We start from the raw sequence: 19,546 nt of genomic DNA, 5'->3' as shown, positions 1-19,546 counted from the left end.
CTGCCTTCTAAGCAGCATCCATTTCTTTGCCTTCTCAAAAACCAGCATCCTAGTCCTGAACTGGAGAAACTTTCTGAAGAAGCAATAGAAATTTCACATGGCAAGGCCCACTTTCTAACCAACAGATTAAGTTATCTTTTAAACGTATCAGACAATGATTTCATTTTAACCATTTACTTTTGAATAGCTGGTTTTGTAGTCACCATGGGCAAGCCACCATTGAAAACCATTCTAGCAGACACTAGCTATGCTTACACTGGCAAACAAGGTGATGCATAGGAATGGCTCTGTAGAAAACATCAGTTTTAAGGACCTGACATCCACACTGTACACGTTTGGTGAGTTCTGCTTTGCATCAGCTCTAGTGTGGGCTTGTAGGCTGAATGCCCATAACATGCTGGAGTGCATTAGGTGTGCTCCAGGAGTACTTGTACCAGTGCAGCGTCATCGAAGGGAATCCAGCTTGTGTGCCAGAAGACAACTCCACACCGAGACAAAGTGTGGCGAGTATCAAATGATCTCATTGTACCTTCAAAAGCACAATCCTGGATCTGAACTAAAATGCTTCTACACTACATGCTGTTACTGAAACCCTCGCTAACAAGAAAAACATACTGAAATGACTACAGAGCACTGAAGGCTGAGGTTTGGTAATGTTTAGGATCCAGAGATCACAGCTGCCATGTTATTTCTCACCTTTAGCACTGCAGTAAGAAACACAGTTAATACATTCTCCTCCCTCAAAGCCAAATTGCACATCTGGGGAGAGCACATAGTTCTCGTCTCGGTCCAAATCCCAGAACCTAAGGTACACAAAACAAGAGTGTTAACAATGCTTTTCCTTCCAGGTGTCTTGCTAAACACAGTCAATAGGATGCTGGACATGGCATTAATTTGCTATTTCCATAATGCCCACATCATTCAATTTTTAAAATTAAATTGCCAGCAGCTGCCTCTGGAATGTGAATTTCTTAACAATCTCCTTCCTTTTCCTTTGACTTTTTAATCTGCAGCATGTTTTGTGATATTCTCCTATGAAGAAAGGAGTCAGAAGCAAACCCAGCTTTAAGAAAAAAAGAAAAGAAGTGAGGTCTACTTGCAATTTTCCTCCTCCCTACTTATGCTTCCTCCTCTATTTTAAGAATATTCCTTGGTTAACCACTTGTCCTTTGGATTCCAGAGTTATTTTCTAGAACTAAACATTGTCATCAAACATATTGCTTCTCGATACTTGGTCTTTATCACATTCACACAAAATTAACAGATGATTTTGTCTGATAGTAGCAGACAGAGGCTCAAGGAAGTGAACTACTGATGTTAATGGAACACCCCCACCCCCAGAAACAGGTAGAGCAAGTCATAATAAAGACAGTGAAAAAAAAGATGTAATACTTTTTTTAAAAAGATGCAAAAAGAAAAAACTGCAGAACATGGTAACATAGCAGCATGGCAAAGTAGCATACTTAGTTTAAAGAATTAGGGATAGAAGTAGCCGAAATACTTGTCTTACAGCAACAGAGAAACATCCTGAAAAGCAAGCACTTTTTTTCCTGCTGCTGATGCTGTGACTGTCTTAAGAATCAGACAATAACAATGGGAAGAACAGCAAAGTGGCTTTCGTTTTCAAGCAAAAAAACCCAAATGGATATATTTTCAGAAGAAATCAATACCAGCACTCAAGAAAGGAACACATTTGGGTAGTACTGCTTGACAAAATAAAATAACTAGAGAGAAAGAAAGATATATAGAACTAGTTTTTGTCCTCAAGAAAACACACTTTTCATTTCATTTCTCTATTTATTTTGAGAAACAATATTAGAAAACACTGGGATTTTTTTCATCATTGGTTAAAAAAAAAAAAAACAAACAAAAACAAACCCCAAAAAACCACAGTTAGTAAAACACTCAGTGCATTACAGACTATAAACCTTTTAGGGGGTACTTCTCATGGTCAGCCAGAACAGCTTTAGAATAGAATTCTTACCTGATGACCGTCTCGCCTAGTGCTGTAACAACAAGGCTATGGTCTATTAAAATGATGTCAGCAGAATGACCTATCTTCCCACTCAACTTCACCTGTTAACCATAAGTAAATAAATAAATTTACAGAAGGTAGGAGGAACACAGTGAAAGACAGTAAGCATCTGAATTGCCCCGTTTGGATAAAAAGTTAAAATACAAGAATAACTAGACCTGTCTGTAAGTTCAGATAGACCAGCAGTTTCTTTCAGGCAGTGATCACCGCTAAATGCGTCAAGTATATGGTGTATAAATTTAATAAAAAAACCCTTGTAGTGGGTTAATTAAGTAGGTAAGGACCAGGTTTTTTTTTCTCTTATACTAGATCTTCTCTTAGAACTTGATAAAGATTGCTTTAAAATGTGAAATACCAAATCTTAGTCCTAGTCAAAAGTAAGTAATGATTAGTAAGAAGTGGACACTCCTGTAATACCCATGTGCCCAGTCGTCTTTGATCTTAGAGAAAAAGAAAAAAAAAAATCTTAGGAAGGTGAAGGTTTGGGTTCCATCCCCGCATGCAGTATTCTCCAATAGTACAGTATTTTATTTGAGCCACGGTGGATGACATCAGTTGGTGTTTTGCCCCATACAATAATTTTTGGGTCACTATGTTATTATCTGTGATTCTGTGACTTGTGGGTTGTTATTTTTTAAAAGCTTCCTAGCCTTTGCAGCTGTGAAGAACACTTTCACAATGTGAGAACTAAACCACCTTTCAGATTTGCAGACAAAGACAATATCACCAAGAGGAGGTACTGCTCCTACTAATCCGAAAGACAAGACAGCTCTGAGCAATAGCTCTGATGATAACAAAACCAGGGATGCAGATTATCAACTATTTATCCACAAGACATTTTTAACAAATATTTGATTATACTGGAATTTTCAATTCTTCTCTAATTCACTAAGACAAGGTAAATGAAGTGTAAAAGGATTAACCAAGACTCAAATGAAAGAAACTAAGAAAAAACAGGAATGCAAGATGAAAACCATCTTTCCAAGTTCAATAACACATCACTCTATTCCACTTCTAAATTAGCATATATTTGCTCATCAAGGTATTATCTGAGAAACAGAAATGAGAGTTGATTCATTTGTAAGCAAAAAAGTGATAATCAGAAAACCCTAACAAATTACCACAAAGATTAAACATTGCAACTTCACCCCGTAGTCTCTTACCTTCATGAGCTCTTCTGCCTCTCCCTCAAGAGTAATGGCATGCAAGGACAACTGCAGGTTCTCTGTTATTACAACTAAAACATCTCTTTCCTCCATGAACAGAAGCTTTTGAACCAGACTGTCTGTGGACAATACATGCCTTGTCTTTCCTTTCTCACTCACATAATGCATAGAACCTGTGGTACACATAAACAACGTATAGTTTTTAGTTAACAGTTTTTAGCTACAAAATGAAAGTTGCTGCTTCCTACCTTAATAAAATATTCCTCAAGTGCCGAAAAGGTAAAAATAATCACAACTCTTTTGTCTTCTAGTTTGTCTCAGGATACAGACTATGATAGTTGACCAGAGCAATAAAACAAAAACTTACTCACTTTTTCCCCATCTAGGGGATTCCCCAGAGGGGAATCATTTAAATGCCATCATTTAAATAATTTTAAACTAAAAGTAAACTTTCTGCATATGTGTGCAGGAATGATGGCTTCTGAAATCTTCAGTATTAATAATAATTTGGGAAAGAAGAATGGCACCTAAGGATTGGTAAATTTACAGCAGCATCTAGATTATGGAAAACTGTGGATACGAAGTTCTTCACTGTTTAGAAAGCACTCCACCCCTCACACTCAATATAGCTTTTCTGCATTAATTTTGCAAGCAAGTGGGATAGTGTCTTTCTAAGAACACTGACGACGTAGTGTGTGTCTTGGCAACTACAGCACATATCAGCATCTTACAAGCCGTTATCACTTGGTTAAATTGTAATGCTGTATAAATCACGCACAGGTCTACCCAGTGAAAAATCCTAGAATTAGTATAGCAGTTTGCAAATGGTATTACAGAAATCACCCAAGCAACTGAAGTCATCGAAATCTGACAGATCTCATGCCACACATACATAATTCCTTAACAAATCATGACATCATATAAACATGGCATTTCAAACCAGTGCGAATCAGAAAAGCCTATGAAATGAAATAATATTTTCCCCCAAAAGCTGAAGTAGAAAACACAAATGTATAAGAATGAACATTAAGGATCCATGCTAAAATGTTGTACCCAAGAGGCAATATGATGTATCTAATGAAAAAGAATGTTATAATTTCCAAAACTCTTGCAAATATATTATCCTCCTCTACATTCCAACTATATAAAAAAAATTCAAACTCTTCTCCCACCTCCTCCCACATCGCTTCATTTTCTCCCGGAAATAAAACACTGAACAGATAACTTCATTCATCTGTCTTGTTAAATCACAGAATGGTGTGGGTTGGAAGGGACCTTTAAAGATCACCCAGTCCAACCCCCCTGCCATGCGCAGGGACATCTTCCACTAGGTCAGGTTGATCGAAGGCCTGTCCAACCTGACCTTGAACACTTCCAGGGATGGGGGATCCACAACTTTTCTGGGTAACCTAGTGTCTCACCACCCTCATAGTAAAGACTTTCTTCCTTATATCTAACCTAGATCTACCCTCTGCCAGTTTAAAAACGTTAGCCCTCGTCCTATCAGTATGGGCCCTGGTAAGAAGTCTATCTCCATCTTTCTTATAAGCCCCCTTTAGGCATTGAAAGGCCGCAACAAGGTCTCCCTGGAGCCTTCTCCTCCCCATGCTGAACACCCCCAGCTCTCTCAGCCTGTCCTCATGGGAGAGGTTCCTCCAGCCCTTGGATCATTTTTGTGCCCCTCCTCTGGCCCCGCTCCAACAGCTCCATGCCTTTCTTGTGCTGGGGACCCCCGAGCTGGACGCGGGGCTCCAGGGGGTCTCCCCAGAGCGGAGCAGAGGGGCAGAATCCCCTCCCTCGCCCCACTGCGGGGGATGCAGCCCAGGATACAAGTGGCTTTCTGGCTGCGACCGCATGTTGTCATCTCATGGCCAGCTTTTCATCCACCAGTACCCTTAATCCCTTCTCCACAGGGCTGCTCTCAATCCCTCCATCCCCCAGTCTGTACTGATACCAGGGATTGTTGCGATAGTTCTCCAACACAGTGTTTTCTGTCACACAGATATCTGTTTATTGCAGTAATCAATCATCTACTGAATCTCAGTTTTATGGGATCTTTTACAAGAAACAGACAGTCCCTTGATTTTATTTGCCATCTGGAATTGTTTCGTAAGTTAAATTAGCCTTCTGTACTTGGATATTACCATACAAAGTATCAGGTATCACACAGATAACACTACCCACTACTTGGAAGCTACTTAGGCGGTTAGGGAGAGGGTTACAGCTTTCTGAATAACTTTAAGTTTTCACACTGTATCACACAAAAGACATCTCAAAAGTTAACAAATCTGAGCTAATTAAGTAGAGCAAATAACTCCGAGATTCAAAAGAAAAAGCAGCAGAAAGTGTATGCTGTTTAGGAAATACAAAGGGGACCAGAAGAGGATTATTACTCATGACCTAAAAACTCTGCAGTGAAGACAAACAAGGGTGCATTCAATAAAAATATCAGAATGACTTCCACTGTTCAGGTTATGTCCCAATACCCATGCCAGTCATCTCAAATGCTCAGTAATGAAGATTATTTTTGTTTTATAAAACCATAGAATCATTTAGGTTGGAAAATACCTTTACAATCATCAAGTCCAACTGTTAACCTTCGAGCCACAAAGATAGTGAAGGGTTTAGTGAGGAAGCCGTATGAGGAGCGGCTGAAGTCACTTGGTCTGTTCAGCCTGGAGGAGACTGAGGGAGACCTCATCACAGTCTACAGCTTCCTCGCCAGGGGAAGAGGAGGGGCAGGCGCTGATCTCTCCTCCCTGACAGCCAATGATGGGACCCGAGGGAACGGCAGGAAGATATCCAGGGGAGGTTTAGGTTGGATGTTAGGAAAAGGTTCTTCACCCAGAGGGTGGTGGAGCACTGGGACAGGCTCCCCCAGGAGGCAGTCATGGCACCAAGCCTGACAATATTTAAGAAGCATTTGGACAACACCCTCAGACATAGGGTGTGAATTTTTGGGGTTGTCCTATGCAGGGACAGGAGTTGGACTCCATGATCCTTGTGGGTCCCTTCCAACTCAGGACATTCTATGATTCTATGAACCCAGCACTGCCAAGGCCACCACTAACCCATGTCCCTCAGCACCACATCTCCCTGGCTTTTAAATCCCCCCAGGGATGGGGACTCAGCCCCTGCCCTGGGCAGCCTGGGCCAGGGCCTGACAGCCCTTTGGGGGAAGAAGTTTTTCCCAATACCCAACCCAACCCTGCCCTGGCGCAGCTTGAGGCCGTTCCCTCTCGTCCCAGCGCTTGTTCCTGGGGAGCAGAGACCGACCCCCCCGGCTCCAGCCTCCTTTCAGGCCGTTGCAGAGAGCGATGAGGGCTCCCCTCAGCCTCCTCTTCTCCAGGCTGAGCCCCCCCAGCTCCCCCAGCCGCTCCTCCCCAGCCTTGTGCTCCAGCCCCTGCCCCAGCCTCGCTGCCCTGCTCTGGCCACGCTCCAGCCCCTCCATGGCCGCCTTGGGGTGCGGGGCCCAGCGCTGAGCACAGCATTCGAGGGGCGGCCTCACCAGTGCCCAGTGCAGGGGCACCATCACCTCCCTGCTCCTGCTGGCCACACTGTGCCTGATACAAGCCAGGGTGCCACTGGCCCTCTTGGCCACCTGAGCACACTGCTGGCTCATATTCAGCCGGCTGTCGACCAGCACCCTCAGGTCCTGTTGCAAAACAACCTCTGAAAATTGTTATCAGTTCAGGTATCCTCTCTTCAGATAAGCATCTCTTGTAACATATTACCTGAATTGCATCTATTGTTTTACTGCAATGATCAGTGTTTTGGAAGCATCAAAAAATATCTAGACTAATAAATACTTGAAACTTGGGAAGTTTTTTCATTTTGTTTTGGGCTTTTTTGAGGAGGTTAATTGTTTATTTAGTTTTGCTTTAAAAGATGCTCTATTGTCTTTAGTCAAATCTCTTTTGAGATATTTAAAAGCATGAAAAAGAATAGGGTTTTTTAAATTCATTTTTATTAAACAAGTTTGGGCTAAGAATCCATACTTCAGAGGAAATTTACAGGCCACATTTAAACCCTACAAAAACATTAACTGATTCTGAAGTTATGATGGATCACTAACTAGATTAAGAACTGGGTCCAAAATACATATGCCCAAATCAACCTAGGCAATGAGACTGCTCAACAGAAACAGTCAGTGTCATTTGACTGAAATTCAAAGAGTTTGAGCCGAAGGCCAAAGAAACACCCTGTGAAGGACAGCCACTTGCAGGACACAGGGTCTGTCCCTAGATGGAGCTGTGTACCACCACAACAGGTCCTTCCAAAGCCAGGCTGTAACAGACACAGCTACTCAGATTCTCTACTTGTACATTTCAGAAATGCCCTGTACCCCTTTTTCATTTAAATGGTTTTTATCTAGTAAAGAGGCTGGTAACTCACCAATCAAATGAAGGTACAGCCCACTGTTCTGCAAAACACACACACAGCTGGACAATGCCCCTCCTGCAATCCTACGGAAGCTATACTGGTGTACATGATGGGTCTCATTCTTGATAATGTAAACCCTGAATCAAACTGAAATTGGGCTGCAGAACTAGCATAACTTAAATGTTTTTCAGAGTAGTTAACACTTGAATCGAGAGGATTACATACTCGAATCACCTACCAGAAACACACTCATTACAATACTTGTCACACACGTTCTGGCTCATGTCCAAAAAGTTAACAGGTTAGAAAGAGAGAAGGCATCATGAGAACAACTGGGGTAGGAAGAAAAGGGGCTGGAAGCAAACTAGTACCCAGAACAGTAAAAGGGAGAGGAAAAGACAAGTGGCAGGGAAGAAACAATATGAGGAAGAAAACTAATAAAACAGATATTCAGATGTTTTTGCTTCCTTAGACTGAAGCCTCATTTCAAAGCATGAGAGAAAAAGTAAATTAGTAATTTATTTTAAAAGGTATGTTCTGGCAGCATTTGCCTATTTGTAGAAAAAAAAACCACAACACGTGCATTATTTTGAAGCTTTGCACAAAATGCCAATAACTTCTAATTTTATTTACACTTAGGTGTTAGAGATCACTTTCCTTACACTGACTTCTTCAGGAACCTGACTAATCCAACACCTATGGTGTCCTTTTGGAGATGACTCACCCTGAAGATGCCCACATTTTAATAATTTTATTCATTTCTTCTTACCAAACATTCTTCAACTCCTATGAATACCCTATCCTGTTGGATATATGAATATGATGGATATATGTATATACTCTAGATGCTGGATATATGAAAACAGGACTATTGTGCACTGAGCTATTTTGAACAAGACAAATTTCCAGCAGACTGGAAAAGTGGTGTTGCTCTTACCATCTGTCAGAGTGATAAAGAAGGACAGTCCTTCCTGGAGTCCCATTTTCGGAGGTGCTCCCATTCCAGCTTTTCTCCAGTTAAACATATCCAAGGCCTTCTCATCACCACCCACAGCTGCCTTTGCCAGCTGTACAAAGTCCCTGCAAACAGAGATACTTAATTTCCAATTCCTTACATAACAGAATACTTTCCATCTCAAAGAATGAATGAGTAGTTAATAAAACACACTGTAAAGACAGAATAAAGATGTTTCATACACTAATTGGAAACAGGACAAACTCAAAAAGATACAAAGTAAAATTTTAATACTAGTTTTCATTTGCATTGTTTCACCTTTTTTCCCATAGGCATTATTATTTTTATGGAGATGTGAAACAGAAGTGGTCCAGACAAGGAAAAATTTTTTTTTTTTTTTACTACAGCTGTTTCCTATTCCTTGCTTGGAGAGGAGAGAAATAATAATGTTTAAGAACTGACTTTTCATTTAATTATTCTTGTCAATAATTTCATGGATAATTGTGTTTTCAGTGTGCTTTCTGCTTTTCACAATCAGCAACTTTGCTAATTAGAAGAACTAAATGAAGAAGAGTCAACAGCAACAGAGAGAAAGGTATGGACAAAAGGAAGAAGATCTGTTGCTGCATACAGGACAGAAATAGCCAGCTACTACAGAGGAAGAAGAACTTGGAAAATAAAGGACAGTTAGGAGAAGAACTTTTTTTTTCCCTATATTTTAAAAAAGGTTTGTCTGCGAGTAGGATTTTCTTTCTGTGGAACAAGAGAAAGACCTGGTCTACCGGTGCTCTGCCGGGGCACAATACTTACTCGCCAGGAGGAGGTGGCCGAAAGACACAGTGAGACAGACATTTTCCATACTCTTGTTTCAGCAGGGCAGGACCCTGCACTCTGCCTCGCTGGTCCATTCTCCATAGAACCAAGACACCATGCTAGAAAGAGACAACAGTTAATTCGTTACCCTTTGCACACAGATGAGAATCCAGACTCCAGCTACTCAGTGCACATAAAAATAAACATTTTATTGACAGAGCAACACCTTTTCTTTCATTTAGTTGACACATACAATTACTCCCACTTAAAGCCAAGCCACAAGGAATAAAAATTATCTTTAACATTGTATTATTTGCTAATTACAATCAAGCTATCTAAAAAAGCATCTTGGTCACATCCATTCTTAGTAAAATGACACTGCCAGAGCAATTAAATGGAACAGCCTTGGTTTTCCTCTGCAAGGAGCATATGCAAATATTTGTTTAGATAACTCCCTTTCCACTTTTTTCGTGCAAGTAGTCTGATTGCTAAAAGAAAAGATACTGAGATAAAGGATAGTAAAGCATAAGATATGCATCCCTGAGTAAGTGCATATAACACTGATACAGATGAGCGTGGATATATGATTAGACACATGTGAAGTCATAGAAGGCAGATAATCTAAGGAAAGAATTTCATAATTTCTGGAGTTTTTCCTCTTCTTTTAGAGTAGACATTCAAGGACAACAACTATTTATTTATTAGAAACAGAACTTAGTAACTAGAAGAATCACAGACACTAAAGAAAGGAAGACTGATTAGCTAATTAATTCAACAGCAGTCAATGTAAGTTGGCCCTCAGAGCCTGGCACAGGTTCTGAAGGTAACATGCATCTTGCAGTGCCAGAGCAGAATGAACGCCAAACCCCTGGTGACTGGAAAGAATGGACAAGGCAGAGAAGCAAAAAGAGAGTTCAGCATGACATACACATTAACCATCCCAACAAACTGACTTACGCTACAGCCTCACAGCTGCGATTTTAAGATTATTTATTGTTGTTATTATGTCAGTGCTTAGGGAACCAAATTGCCTTTGGAGGCCCTCTGTGTAAGCATTACATAAAAAAACCAGCAGCAATTTGCAGTATCAAGTTCAATCTCAATTAATTTCATTAAGATAGACAACCATACAGTGGTATTATAATTTGCTCTATTTTTCTTTATTGTTTCCAATGAAGTATAGTCTTTCTAGAAGTAAAAGACTAGTAGCAGTGGTACACTCTAAACACTAACTAGAAGGAACACAAGATGCAGCTGAGGCCTTCCAAGGTAACATTTCCTTCTTTTTTTCCTAAGAATCAAGAATCAAAGTTCTAACATCTTTTCAGCAGTTAAGATGATAATATTTATACCACCCAAAACTGTTTATTAAGTGTAGTGCTATCTCTTACAGCTTAAAGAATGTGACACAGCTGTGCATCTGTGAAACTGCTGCACTCCTGTTCCAAGAGGCCACTTGCAGTTCATACAATGTTTGCTGGTTAACTCTGGAAATCACGGGGTCTTACGATCTGAAAGTTCATGTGCTGTTGGCTCCTCCTCTCACTTTTCCCTCAGCTTTAAATGTCACCAAATTCCAGGGATCCCAACTAACATCATCTGCACCATTTATAAGCTGGAGGAAAAGCCTGCAGCTTTATAAAGCTGCTGACCTTCCCTCCACCTCCTTCTAGATATCCCATCCTGTATCCACATAAGCGAGTTGCAAACTCAATTCTAAGCTTGGGACACACGAGATTGGAAATAAAAAAGCTCACCACCTCTTCTAAGTGTGACTGGTTATAGAAAGGATACAGAACTGGTCTCTTTTCAAATGGTATTTGAAAAGGACATTGACCTTATCATCTATAAGATTTACTCTTAAGGTATCCTGTATCTTCCCAAACATTCTTAACAACCCAAAGCTTTAGGTTCTTGTTATAAAGGCTATTTGCCTTGTAAGCAAGCTTTCATTACAGAAAGCACCTAGATCCTTAGGATTCTTTTGTGGGATCGAAACCTGGAAATCATCCATGTTATTTGTCACTTAAAACACAAATTAAGAGCTTCTGATTTTCACAGCATCCTATTCCAACTTTAGGAAGTTGTTTTCAAACAGTTTTCTTGCAACTCAGGATTTATGACAATAATGTTCTCAGCTGAGCACTCTCAGTTATGAAGTCCCAGGGAAGACCAAACAGAAACCCAATCAGGGCCCAAATATTTATGTTCTTCCTAAGGGTATTCCTCTAATATGAGCAGAGCATGACCCTGGCAGCACTCACCTAACAGAAGTTACCTGAATATAAGCCTTCACGGAAAACATTTTAAAAATAAACTTAAAAGCTATTGGAAGAGACATAGGAAAGGAAGGATACATATGCCGCACATCAGACCAGGGTACAATGACAATGAGCGTGCAACACAAGGGATGCGTGGGCCCAGCCAGTGCAGGACGGGGCAGACACCATCTCGGAGCGAGCCACTGGATGCTGAACCATCTGCGTGCTCAGCCAAACAGCCCGAGCTCTTAGCAAGGCCCATTAGCTCAAGCTCGCCACTACACACACGGCTGCAGGTTTTTAAGGACCCACATTTCATTGACCAGGGAGTACTCTGAACTGCATCAGCTGCGTGTTTCAATGTCTGCAGAGGGTAACACGGCTATTTTGCAATAATGCATGTTTCTGAGTTCAAATATGCTGCTGCTCCATCTATTGAAGTTGGTCCTTCCAACTACTGCAACTGAAACTACGTGAAGTGCAGACCATTCACGTCAACATATGCATAGGCTTTGTTTTGTCATGTTAAGGTATTTCCTTGAAACCACTGCTTATTCTACTTTGATTAATACTCTCATCAGAGGAGCAGTTAGGATGAGTCTGTAAAATTGTTAAATTTGCCTATAAGAACAGCTATATCTGTTTTCAGATTACTTCATTACTGTGATCTGACACCAAATAAATCAATTTGAAAAAAGTTTGTTCATAAACGTAGGGTTAATGTAAGCTGTGGCTACATGAATGTATTATCTCCATATAAATAAGGCCTCAGTTACACTGTGCATCACCTTCTTTTGCCTGGGCAGCATTTTCTCTTCACTGATAAAGAGGATAAATTCATTTTTGACTAAATTTTTAATTTCCGCATTTCTGTCAAATGCAGCAACAGAATTTTACAAACAATTATTTTAAATTGTGTTTTCCTCTGACTCATATAGGTAAGAATTCTCAAAGAGCAGAACTGAAATTCTTGGACAAGCTCAAGTTTATATCAGGGAAAATATAGAAAAAAACATCTTTTTTTTTCCATTTGCTGACTCAAAAACTGGCAAAACCAGTATCTTCTATGAATACGTAATCCTGAATATTAAATATTCAATAGCTAGTTTCTCATTTCACTATGTAAAAGGGCAACCGGCTCATCAAGAAATAAAGACTGTCACATTTCAAGTATTTCCACAAGATATTTTCCATACATTAAGTTTGACTCATTTTTAGAGTATTAATAAAAACAGAATAAGAGAGATTAGCATGGGTTTTTTGTACGTAAGTGAGCATTGCTATGCACTCACGGTGGATGAATATGTTGTACCTAGAATTTGTTTCTCGACATCTGGGCTTTATTCCCGAGTCTGCCACAAAATTCGTGCACAGGCAGGAGTAAATAATTCAAATTGTCTACGCCTCAATTACCCCATCCATTAAATAGCCTTAAACCCTAATCTACTGCTCATACTGAGATTTGATACATTTTTATTTAAAGATAAACTGATAAAACAGCAACAAGTACTGTAGAAAAAGTTAAAACACCGAGATTTGATTTTACTCCCTAATAGTTTTAATTTGTACCTAAAGTGAGGAAATTTATCTCCCCCACAACTATCCCTTCCCCTGCCAATCCATTCCGTAATCCCTTCCCATCACAGGGCTTGCACCACTGTGTTCAACATCAAACGCACATTTGGCATTTCAGCTACTCACCCTATCACCAGACACAAGGCAGGTACCATTTGTACTCCAGTTTAGGACTGTAATTTTGGCATTATGATTTGGCGGTACAGCGTGCTGCTCCTTGTCTTGTTTGTTAAGTATCACAACTTCTCCTGTCTCCCAGCCTGCTGCAAGAATGGGTCTGGATGGGTGCCAGGAAAGCGATGTGACCTGAAAACTTCTCTCAACATGTGCATCGGACACGTGTTCTCCCTGCAAATGGAAATAAAGCGCAAGCTTCATACAATGGAAACTCAGCACAAGGATGCAGCTAAACCTTCAGATTTGCTTCCCAGTCAAGAAGGGATTTTTTCTGTGATAAAGGACTGGCATGTAATAGAGCTTCCTGCAAGAGATATGAAGTGGCTACACAAATTCTTTTTACAGCTATTTCACATGCATAAAAATGTGCTACACCATGCAATACGTCCACTTGAAAATTGCTAATGAAAACACAACAGTGTTAAGTGACTGCCTCACTCTGCTTTTCCAGGCTATTCTTCCCTCACAGCACACAGGAGCAGTTCTCACTGAGTATCAAGCTTTTACTCCTGGATGAAGGATAAGAAGGCTCAAGGTAAAAAAAAAAAAAAAAAAAAAAAAAAAAACCACCAACCAACCAAACCAAAAAAACCAGCTTTTGAAAAAGAAGCACCTCACTGAGGACACAGAATAAACTAATGCTTAAACAGCTCTTAGAAGCAGACATTCCTTTGTGCATCGTTTGCAATATTATTTCAGGCAAATCATTTAACCTCTCTATGTATTTATTTTTCCATTTGTAAAATTTGGATGACAATTTTTCATGATGCACTTTTGAAAGGATACCTTTTATAGTCTACTCATATTAAGACTTTAATGTTTCCAGTACGTCTGCTGCTAGATAGCTTGTAGTACCATTTCCCTAAATAGCACGCTTTTTTCCTGAAAATTATGCAAACCAGTCCTACGCAAGCCTCTTGTGTGAAGTTTAGAGTATGCAGAGGAAATATCTGTCTACAGGCAGAAACCATGCTAGGAAACAACCTACTCAAATGGAACAAGCTGAGTCTAGCAAATCAGCTCAGTCTCAAGGTGGGGGAATGATTTTTTTAATTTACATTTCTTAGTACATTCTATTCACTTAGAGTTTAAAAAAAAAAAGCAGCAGCATGTGTCCATTTTACTTTTAAGCCTGAAATTCTCTTCCTATGAGAATTAAAAGCGAATCGGTAACCATCACAAACAAGACAAAGGCTGTAAAAATTAAATTTCAATGGAAAGATCAATTTAATTTATGAAGACCTTTTTATAAAATACATGTAATCAGTAGCTGACAAACCTGACATGCCCTAGATAGCATGGGATGTGGATAGTAATTAAAATCCAGAGAGATGGATTCAAGGAGCCTAAGTAAGGCTGCAAACATATATATTAAAAAAAGTGACATTTCAAACCAGCAAAATGGTATCAAGCCCAAAAGCAAAGTTGCTAATTACTCACCTGTTCCAGGTAGATATCCACACAGCCCCCAGCTGCTGTGCTGATGGAAGCAACTGCCAGGAGCGGATGGAGTGGGTGCCATGCTATATGAGAAGGAGAGGCAACTGAATCGGGAGCTTCCGTTCGATGATCCACATACACAGCCATAACAACAGAAGCTGTCACAGACCACAAATCTGTACGAGGAAAACAAACATTTCTAACAGGTATGCTTAAGCATATAATATATATACACACTACATATATGTGTTATATATAATATTTTTACACAATATATATATAATAACAAGTATGCTTTAAAAATGGGGAAAGAATAAAGCTACAGCATCATCTTGTTCCCATGCACTACACAGACATGAAGAAGGTCAAAGTGGTATTTTTAAGAAAATACGGACAAACACTGAGCCTTGTAGTCTGTAGATTCATAGCACATAGGCCGGTACCAATCTCTCACCAGTGGCTTGCGCTGGCTTATTTCAGAGGAGACTGAAATAACTCAGAGTTTACCAGAAAGCTACTTCCAGTACTTCATATCCAAAGATGCCAATTAATGTACAGACAGAGTGATTTTATATTGTAAAGTCTCATATCTGGGCTTTCAAAGTAAGTTTTAACAGCTGTCACCACTTTTGCAGCTCATACTGTTGAAATTATGCAAGATTAGTTTAACTCATACTATCTGTTACCTACATTTGAACTGTTATCTACAGTTGAATGAAAATACTCAATAAGTGCTGATGTTCCAAGGAAAAGAACCTGAAAGCAATGCTCTTTTCAGAGTTGTGTGTCAGAAATGCAGGAAGCCACTAATAATCTTTAATATCTTATACACCGAGATGGTCTTTGGGATTTGTGTTGTGTGATTTTATTGGCTTGGTTTCAAAAGAAAAACAGCTGGAGAAAAACACCTTAAGAGTTATTAGCAAATAATGCCAAGACCTGGTGAAAAAAAACCAAAACAAAACAAGCCACCAAACAACTGTGAAAGGTTTAAAAGATTCCCTTCGCATTTCAGGGGAAGAGACTTTCTTCTGCGCAGCTAAACCACGAGTTAAGAACCTGCAGCCACGCATATGCACAGCAGTTAGATTTGCCTAAGTCACCAACTGGACACCGCTGCAGGATGTAAAACGGACACAAACAGACTCTTGTTTTAAAGACTCTTTACTTCAAATATTCTGTCAGTGCTTAAAATAAATAATTTGCTTTAAGAAGGCTGTCTTCCTCCCCCCCCCAAAAAAAACAAAAGAAACATAAAATCCAATTCAGCACCTTTGATTAGACAGGTTAGAAAGGTGGGTAACATTTTTAAATAAGCTGGTAGTTCTACATCTTGCCTCTGATATTACAAAGAACAACAGGAACTACCAGACCTCAAAACAGAAACAAGTGTAGTTAGCCTAATAACAAGCAATTTCATCTTTCAACAAGATCCATTCACCTTCACACTCCTTCAAAATCCTCCACGTTCCCATAGCGACATGTAGGCCTAGTTTTATTGCCACACAAAAAAACCCAACAAGCCATTCAAGTAAAATTGGAGTGTTTTTCATCTCTATTTCATTTTTTAATAGTTTTCTTAAATCTCCAGTTCTGTTCCAAAATACTGTACCCATTCTACCACTTTTGTTGTTATTTCATCCGTTTCATTTTACTCTAACAGGGGAGGAATTTAGTCCATATTTGAATATAAGCTTTATATGGGCTCAAACTTTGAACTAATAGAGAAATTCACTTCAGATTCAAATAAAAATTTGAGATGCCCAAATGAAAAACACACATTTGGTGTGAAATAATGGTTTTATCACACAAAACCACACAGCTGTAATGCCTTTTCTAGAGTCACCTTTTTCTGCTGTTAAGTGTTCCTTGCATCTGTAGTCGTAACTATTACTTATTATTATTCAGTTATTTCAGTCCCCTTCAGAGACAGAAGAAAATAAGTTTGTCAAGCTTACAAATCGCATCTCTTGATGAACTCACTAGTGGGTACATGAAGCCACAGTCTGCTTTGCTACAGCAGCTTGTTCCAATTAGGATAGCTATAGCTACCTATCCCTTTTGGCATTCATAGGCAGCAAAACCAGTTTTTCAATCAATCAATACTATACATATTTAAAAAGGCAGACTAACACTTCCTGAAACAAGATTCAGTGATACTGTCATGTAAATTATGGACAATCCCTAATATAAAATACCTTTCACCATCTCAATAACTATACAAAATTGTGCAGAAGACTGCTATACGCAAATAAATAAGTTGCTTACATTAGTGGATTACTCAGTGGTGTAAAAATCACTAACCCAACATTCATTTGCTTGTTGTAATCTTGGGAATTCATTATTCACATGTTCACTGTTGCTTCAAGCTCATGTACTTACACTCTGTAGCTTTGACAGATACTTCTTCAAAAAAGCCTTCAAAGAAAAAAAGAAAACCAAGTAGCACTACCTCTACAAATGATTGTGGCACTGCACTTTCTACTTTTTCAAGGTCTAAAAGACAAGAATTTCTGAAAAAGTTAACCACTTTGAGGATTGGAATAGAACATGACCAAGTCCAGATACCTGATCTCAGCAATCAGATTAGATACACCTGATGGACACTTTTGAAACAACCCACAAGCACTTTGTAAAAACCATAAGAGTTCATAGAATCACAGAATGGTTTGGGTTGGAAGGGACCTTTAAAGATCATCCGGTCCGACCCCCCTGCCATGCGCAGGGACATCTTCCACTAGGTCAGGTTGATCGAAGCCCTGTCCAACCTGACCTTGAAAACACCCAGTGATGGGGCATCCACAATTTCTCTGGGTAGCCTTCTCCATACAGAACAACCCCAACTCTCTCAGCCTGTCCTCATGGGAGAGGTTCCTCCAGCCCTTGGATCATTTTCATGGCTTCTACTGGACTCGTTCTAACAGGTCCATGTCTTTCTTGCACTGGGGACCCCAGAGCTGAACACAGTGCTCGGGGGGGGGGCGGGGGTGTCTCACAAGAGCAGAGCAAAAGGGCAGAATCCCCCCCCTCAACCTGCTGGCCACGCTGTGGGTGATGCAGCCCAGGACACGGTTGGCCTTCTGGCCTGCGATCGCACATTGCTGGCTCATGGCCAGCTTTTCATCCACCAGTACCCTTAATCCCTTCTCCACAGGGCTGCTCTCAATCCCTCCATCCCCCAGTCTGTACTGATACTGGAGATTGACCCAACCCAGGTGCAGGACCTTGCACTTGGCCTTGTTGAACTTCATGAGGTTCACACAGGCAAACATTAGACATCACGTGAATGTCTTCCCACAAAGAAAAGTTAAGAGAGGTTCAAGGTCATTCTCTGCCCCTGTTCTTAACTGGCCAGACACAAGCCAGGTCTACTCCAGACATCACACCCCCATACTAACGTGGCCCTGTGCTCAGGATATCAGGTCCTTTGGGGAAATCAAGCCTTATTTCAGGGTTTATCAGCTCACAGGTCATACACCACCACTACAGGGACCAATTGACTGATAACTGGCCATCATCTCAGAGCATAGGCAAAGGACTGTGTTTGTCTGCACCCACCAACATAGACATGCATAAGATTTCACGAGCAGTCAGTAGTTTTATGACTAGGGAAAGATTATCCTTTGATACAGGGTGATTTCCCTCCAGAAAAACCTCTAAATTCATTACTTAGAAGTTGACAGAGTATTGAAATAAATTACAAACCAAATAGCCTTTATTTGTTTGGTTGGAATTTTCTGGGATTTTACGTAGGTAACCTCAAGATTCCTATTGCTACAAATGACAGCAGTGAGCCAGAATACATGCACGTATTTCAGAAGACAATCATCTACATTCAGGAAAAAAATATTTTTAATTATGCTATTCTGTCTTTGGTGACAATTCTTAAAAAGTTACTTTATGCTCTGTATGACAACGTTGTCAGCACATTTAGCATCTAAGGGAGGCCGATTACGATTAGGTTTGCTATTCTTGTGGAACTGCGACCGGCAACAAGCTTACCAGAAAAGCCATCACCAAGCACACTCATGCAACGGGTTTTTTGCATGCATTACCGTGATGTTTCCCTGACAAGATGTGACAGCTACCCATGCAAAAACATAGGTTTTTTTCTTATAATCCCTACCTATAAGAAATGCTAGCTTTTTAAATTTTAAAGTGTTTAAAATAGCTAGCCCTAGGAAAAAAAATTAGAATACAAAACTGAGTTATGCTACAAAAAGATGGCTAATGACTAAATATTATTTCCTCTAACTAGTAAAACAGAAAGTAAATCGTATTTAAATGTATATCGGACTTTTCCGATTAAACCCTGAACCCGCACGGAAGAGGACAGAGTGAGAAAACGGGCACGGGGACGAGCGCAGCCTGCTTCTGCAGCGGCGCTGCCCTGGGCCGAAACCCGCGCGGGCCGCCCCGCCACCGGCAGCGCGGCACCGCAGCGGCCCCCGAGCCGCTCCCGCCTCGGCAGCGGGCGGCTCCCGCCCGCCACGTTCGCGCTGCCGGGGCGCGCCGGCAGACCCGGCCGCTCCCGCCGCCCGCCCCAGCCCGGGGAGCCCGCGGGCAGCGGCCCGCCCGCCCCGGAGCCTCAGGCTGACCGCGACCGACCCCGCTCCCGCAGGCCGGGCCCAGACCGACCGAGAAGCAGCCGGCCGAGCCGCCGAGGGCTCCCGGCGCCTCCGCTCGGGCCGACGCCCGCTCTGACCTGCCGGCAGCCCCGCAGCGCGCTCCCGCCGGCCCC

The 19,546-nt window shown here is 40.9% G+C and overlaps 1 protein-coding gene across 1 annotated transcript in view; it reads right to left on the bottom strand.

Moving 5' to 3' along the window:
- The window catches only part of IFT140 (intraflagellar transport 140), a 93,277-nt gene that overhangs the window by 69,617 nt on the left and 4,114 nt on the right, over nt 1–19,546 (bottom strand). Inside the window, exons 2-8 of the mRNA XM_082313566.1 lie at nt 14,806–14,981; nt 13,315–13,536; nt 9,350–9,471; nt 8,522–8,664; nt 3,199–3,374; nt 1,985–2,076; nt 697–803 (exon numbers count right to left, since the gene is read on the bottom strand). Of these exons, the coding sequence (XP_082169692.1) occupies nt 697–803; nt 1,985–2,076; nt 3,199–3,374; nt 8,522–8,664; nt 9,350–9,471; nt 13,315–13,536; nt 14,806–14,952 (1,009 nt within the window). The 5' untranslated portion in view covers nt 14,953–14,981. The remainder of the gene's footprint in view (nt 1–696; nt 804–1,984; nt 2,077–3,198; nt 3,375–8,521; nt 8,665–9,349; nt 9,472–13,314; nt 13,537–14,805; nt 14,982–19,546) is intronic.

This window comes from Platalea leucorodia, assembly GCF_965183815.1.
Source record: "Platalea leucorodia genome assembly, chromosome: 5".
Lineage (NCBI taxonomy): Eukaryota > Metazoa > Chordata > Aves > Pelecaniformes > Threskiornithidae > Platalea > Platalea leucorodia.
Note: the sequence above shows the minus strand (reverse complement) of the source record. Positions and strands in the feature narration are given on the sequence as shown.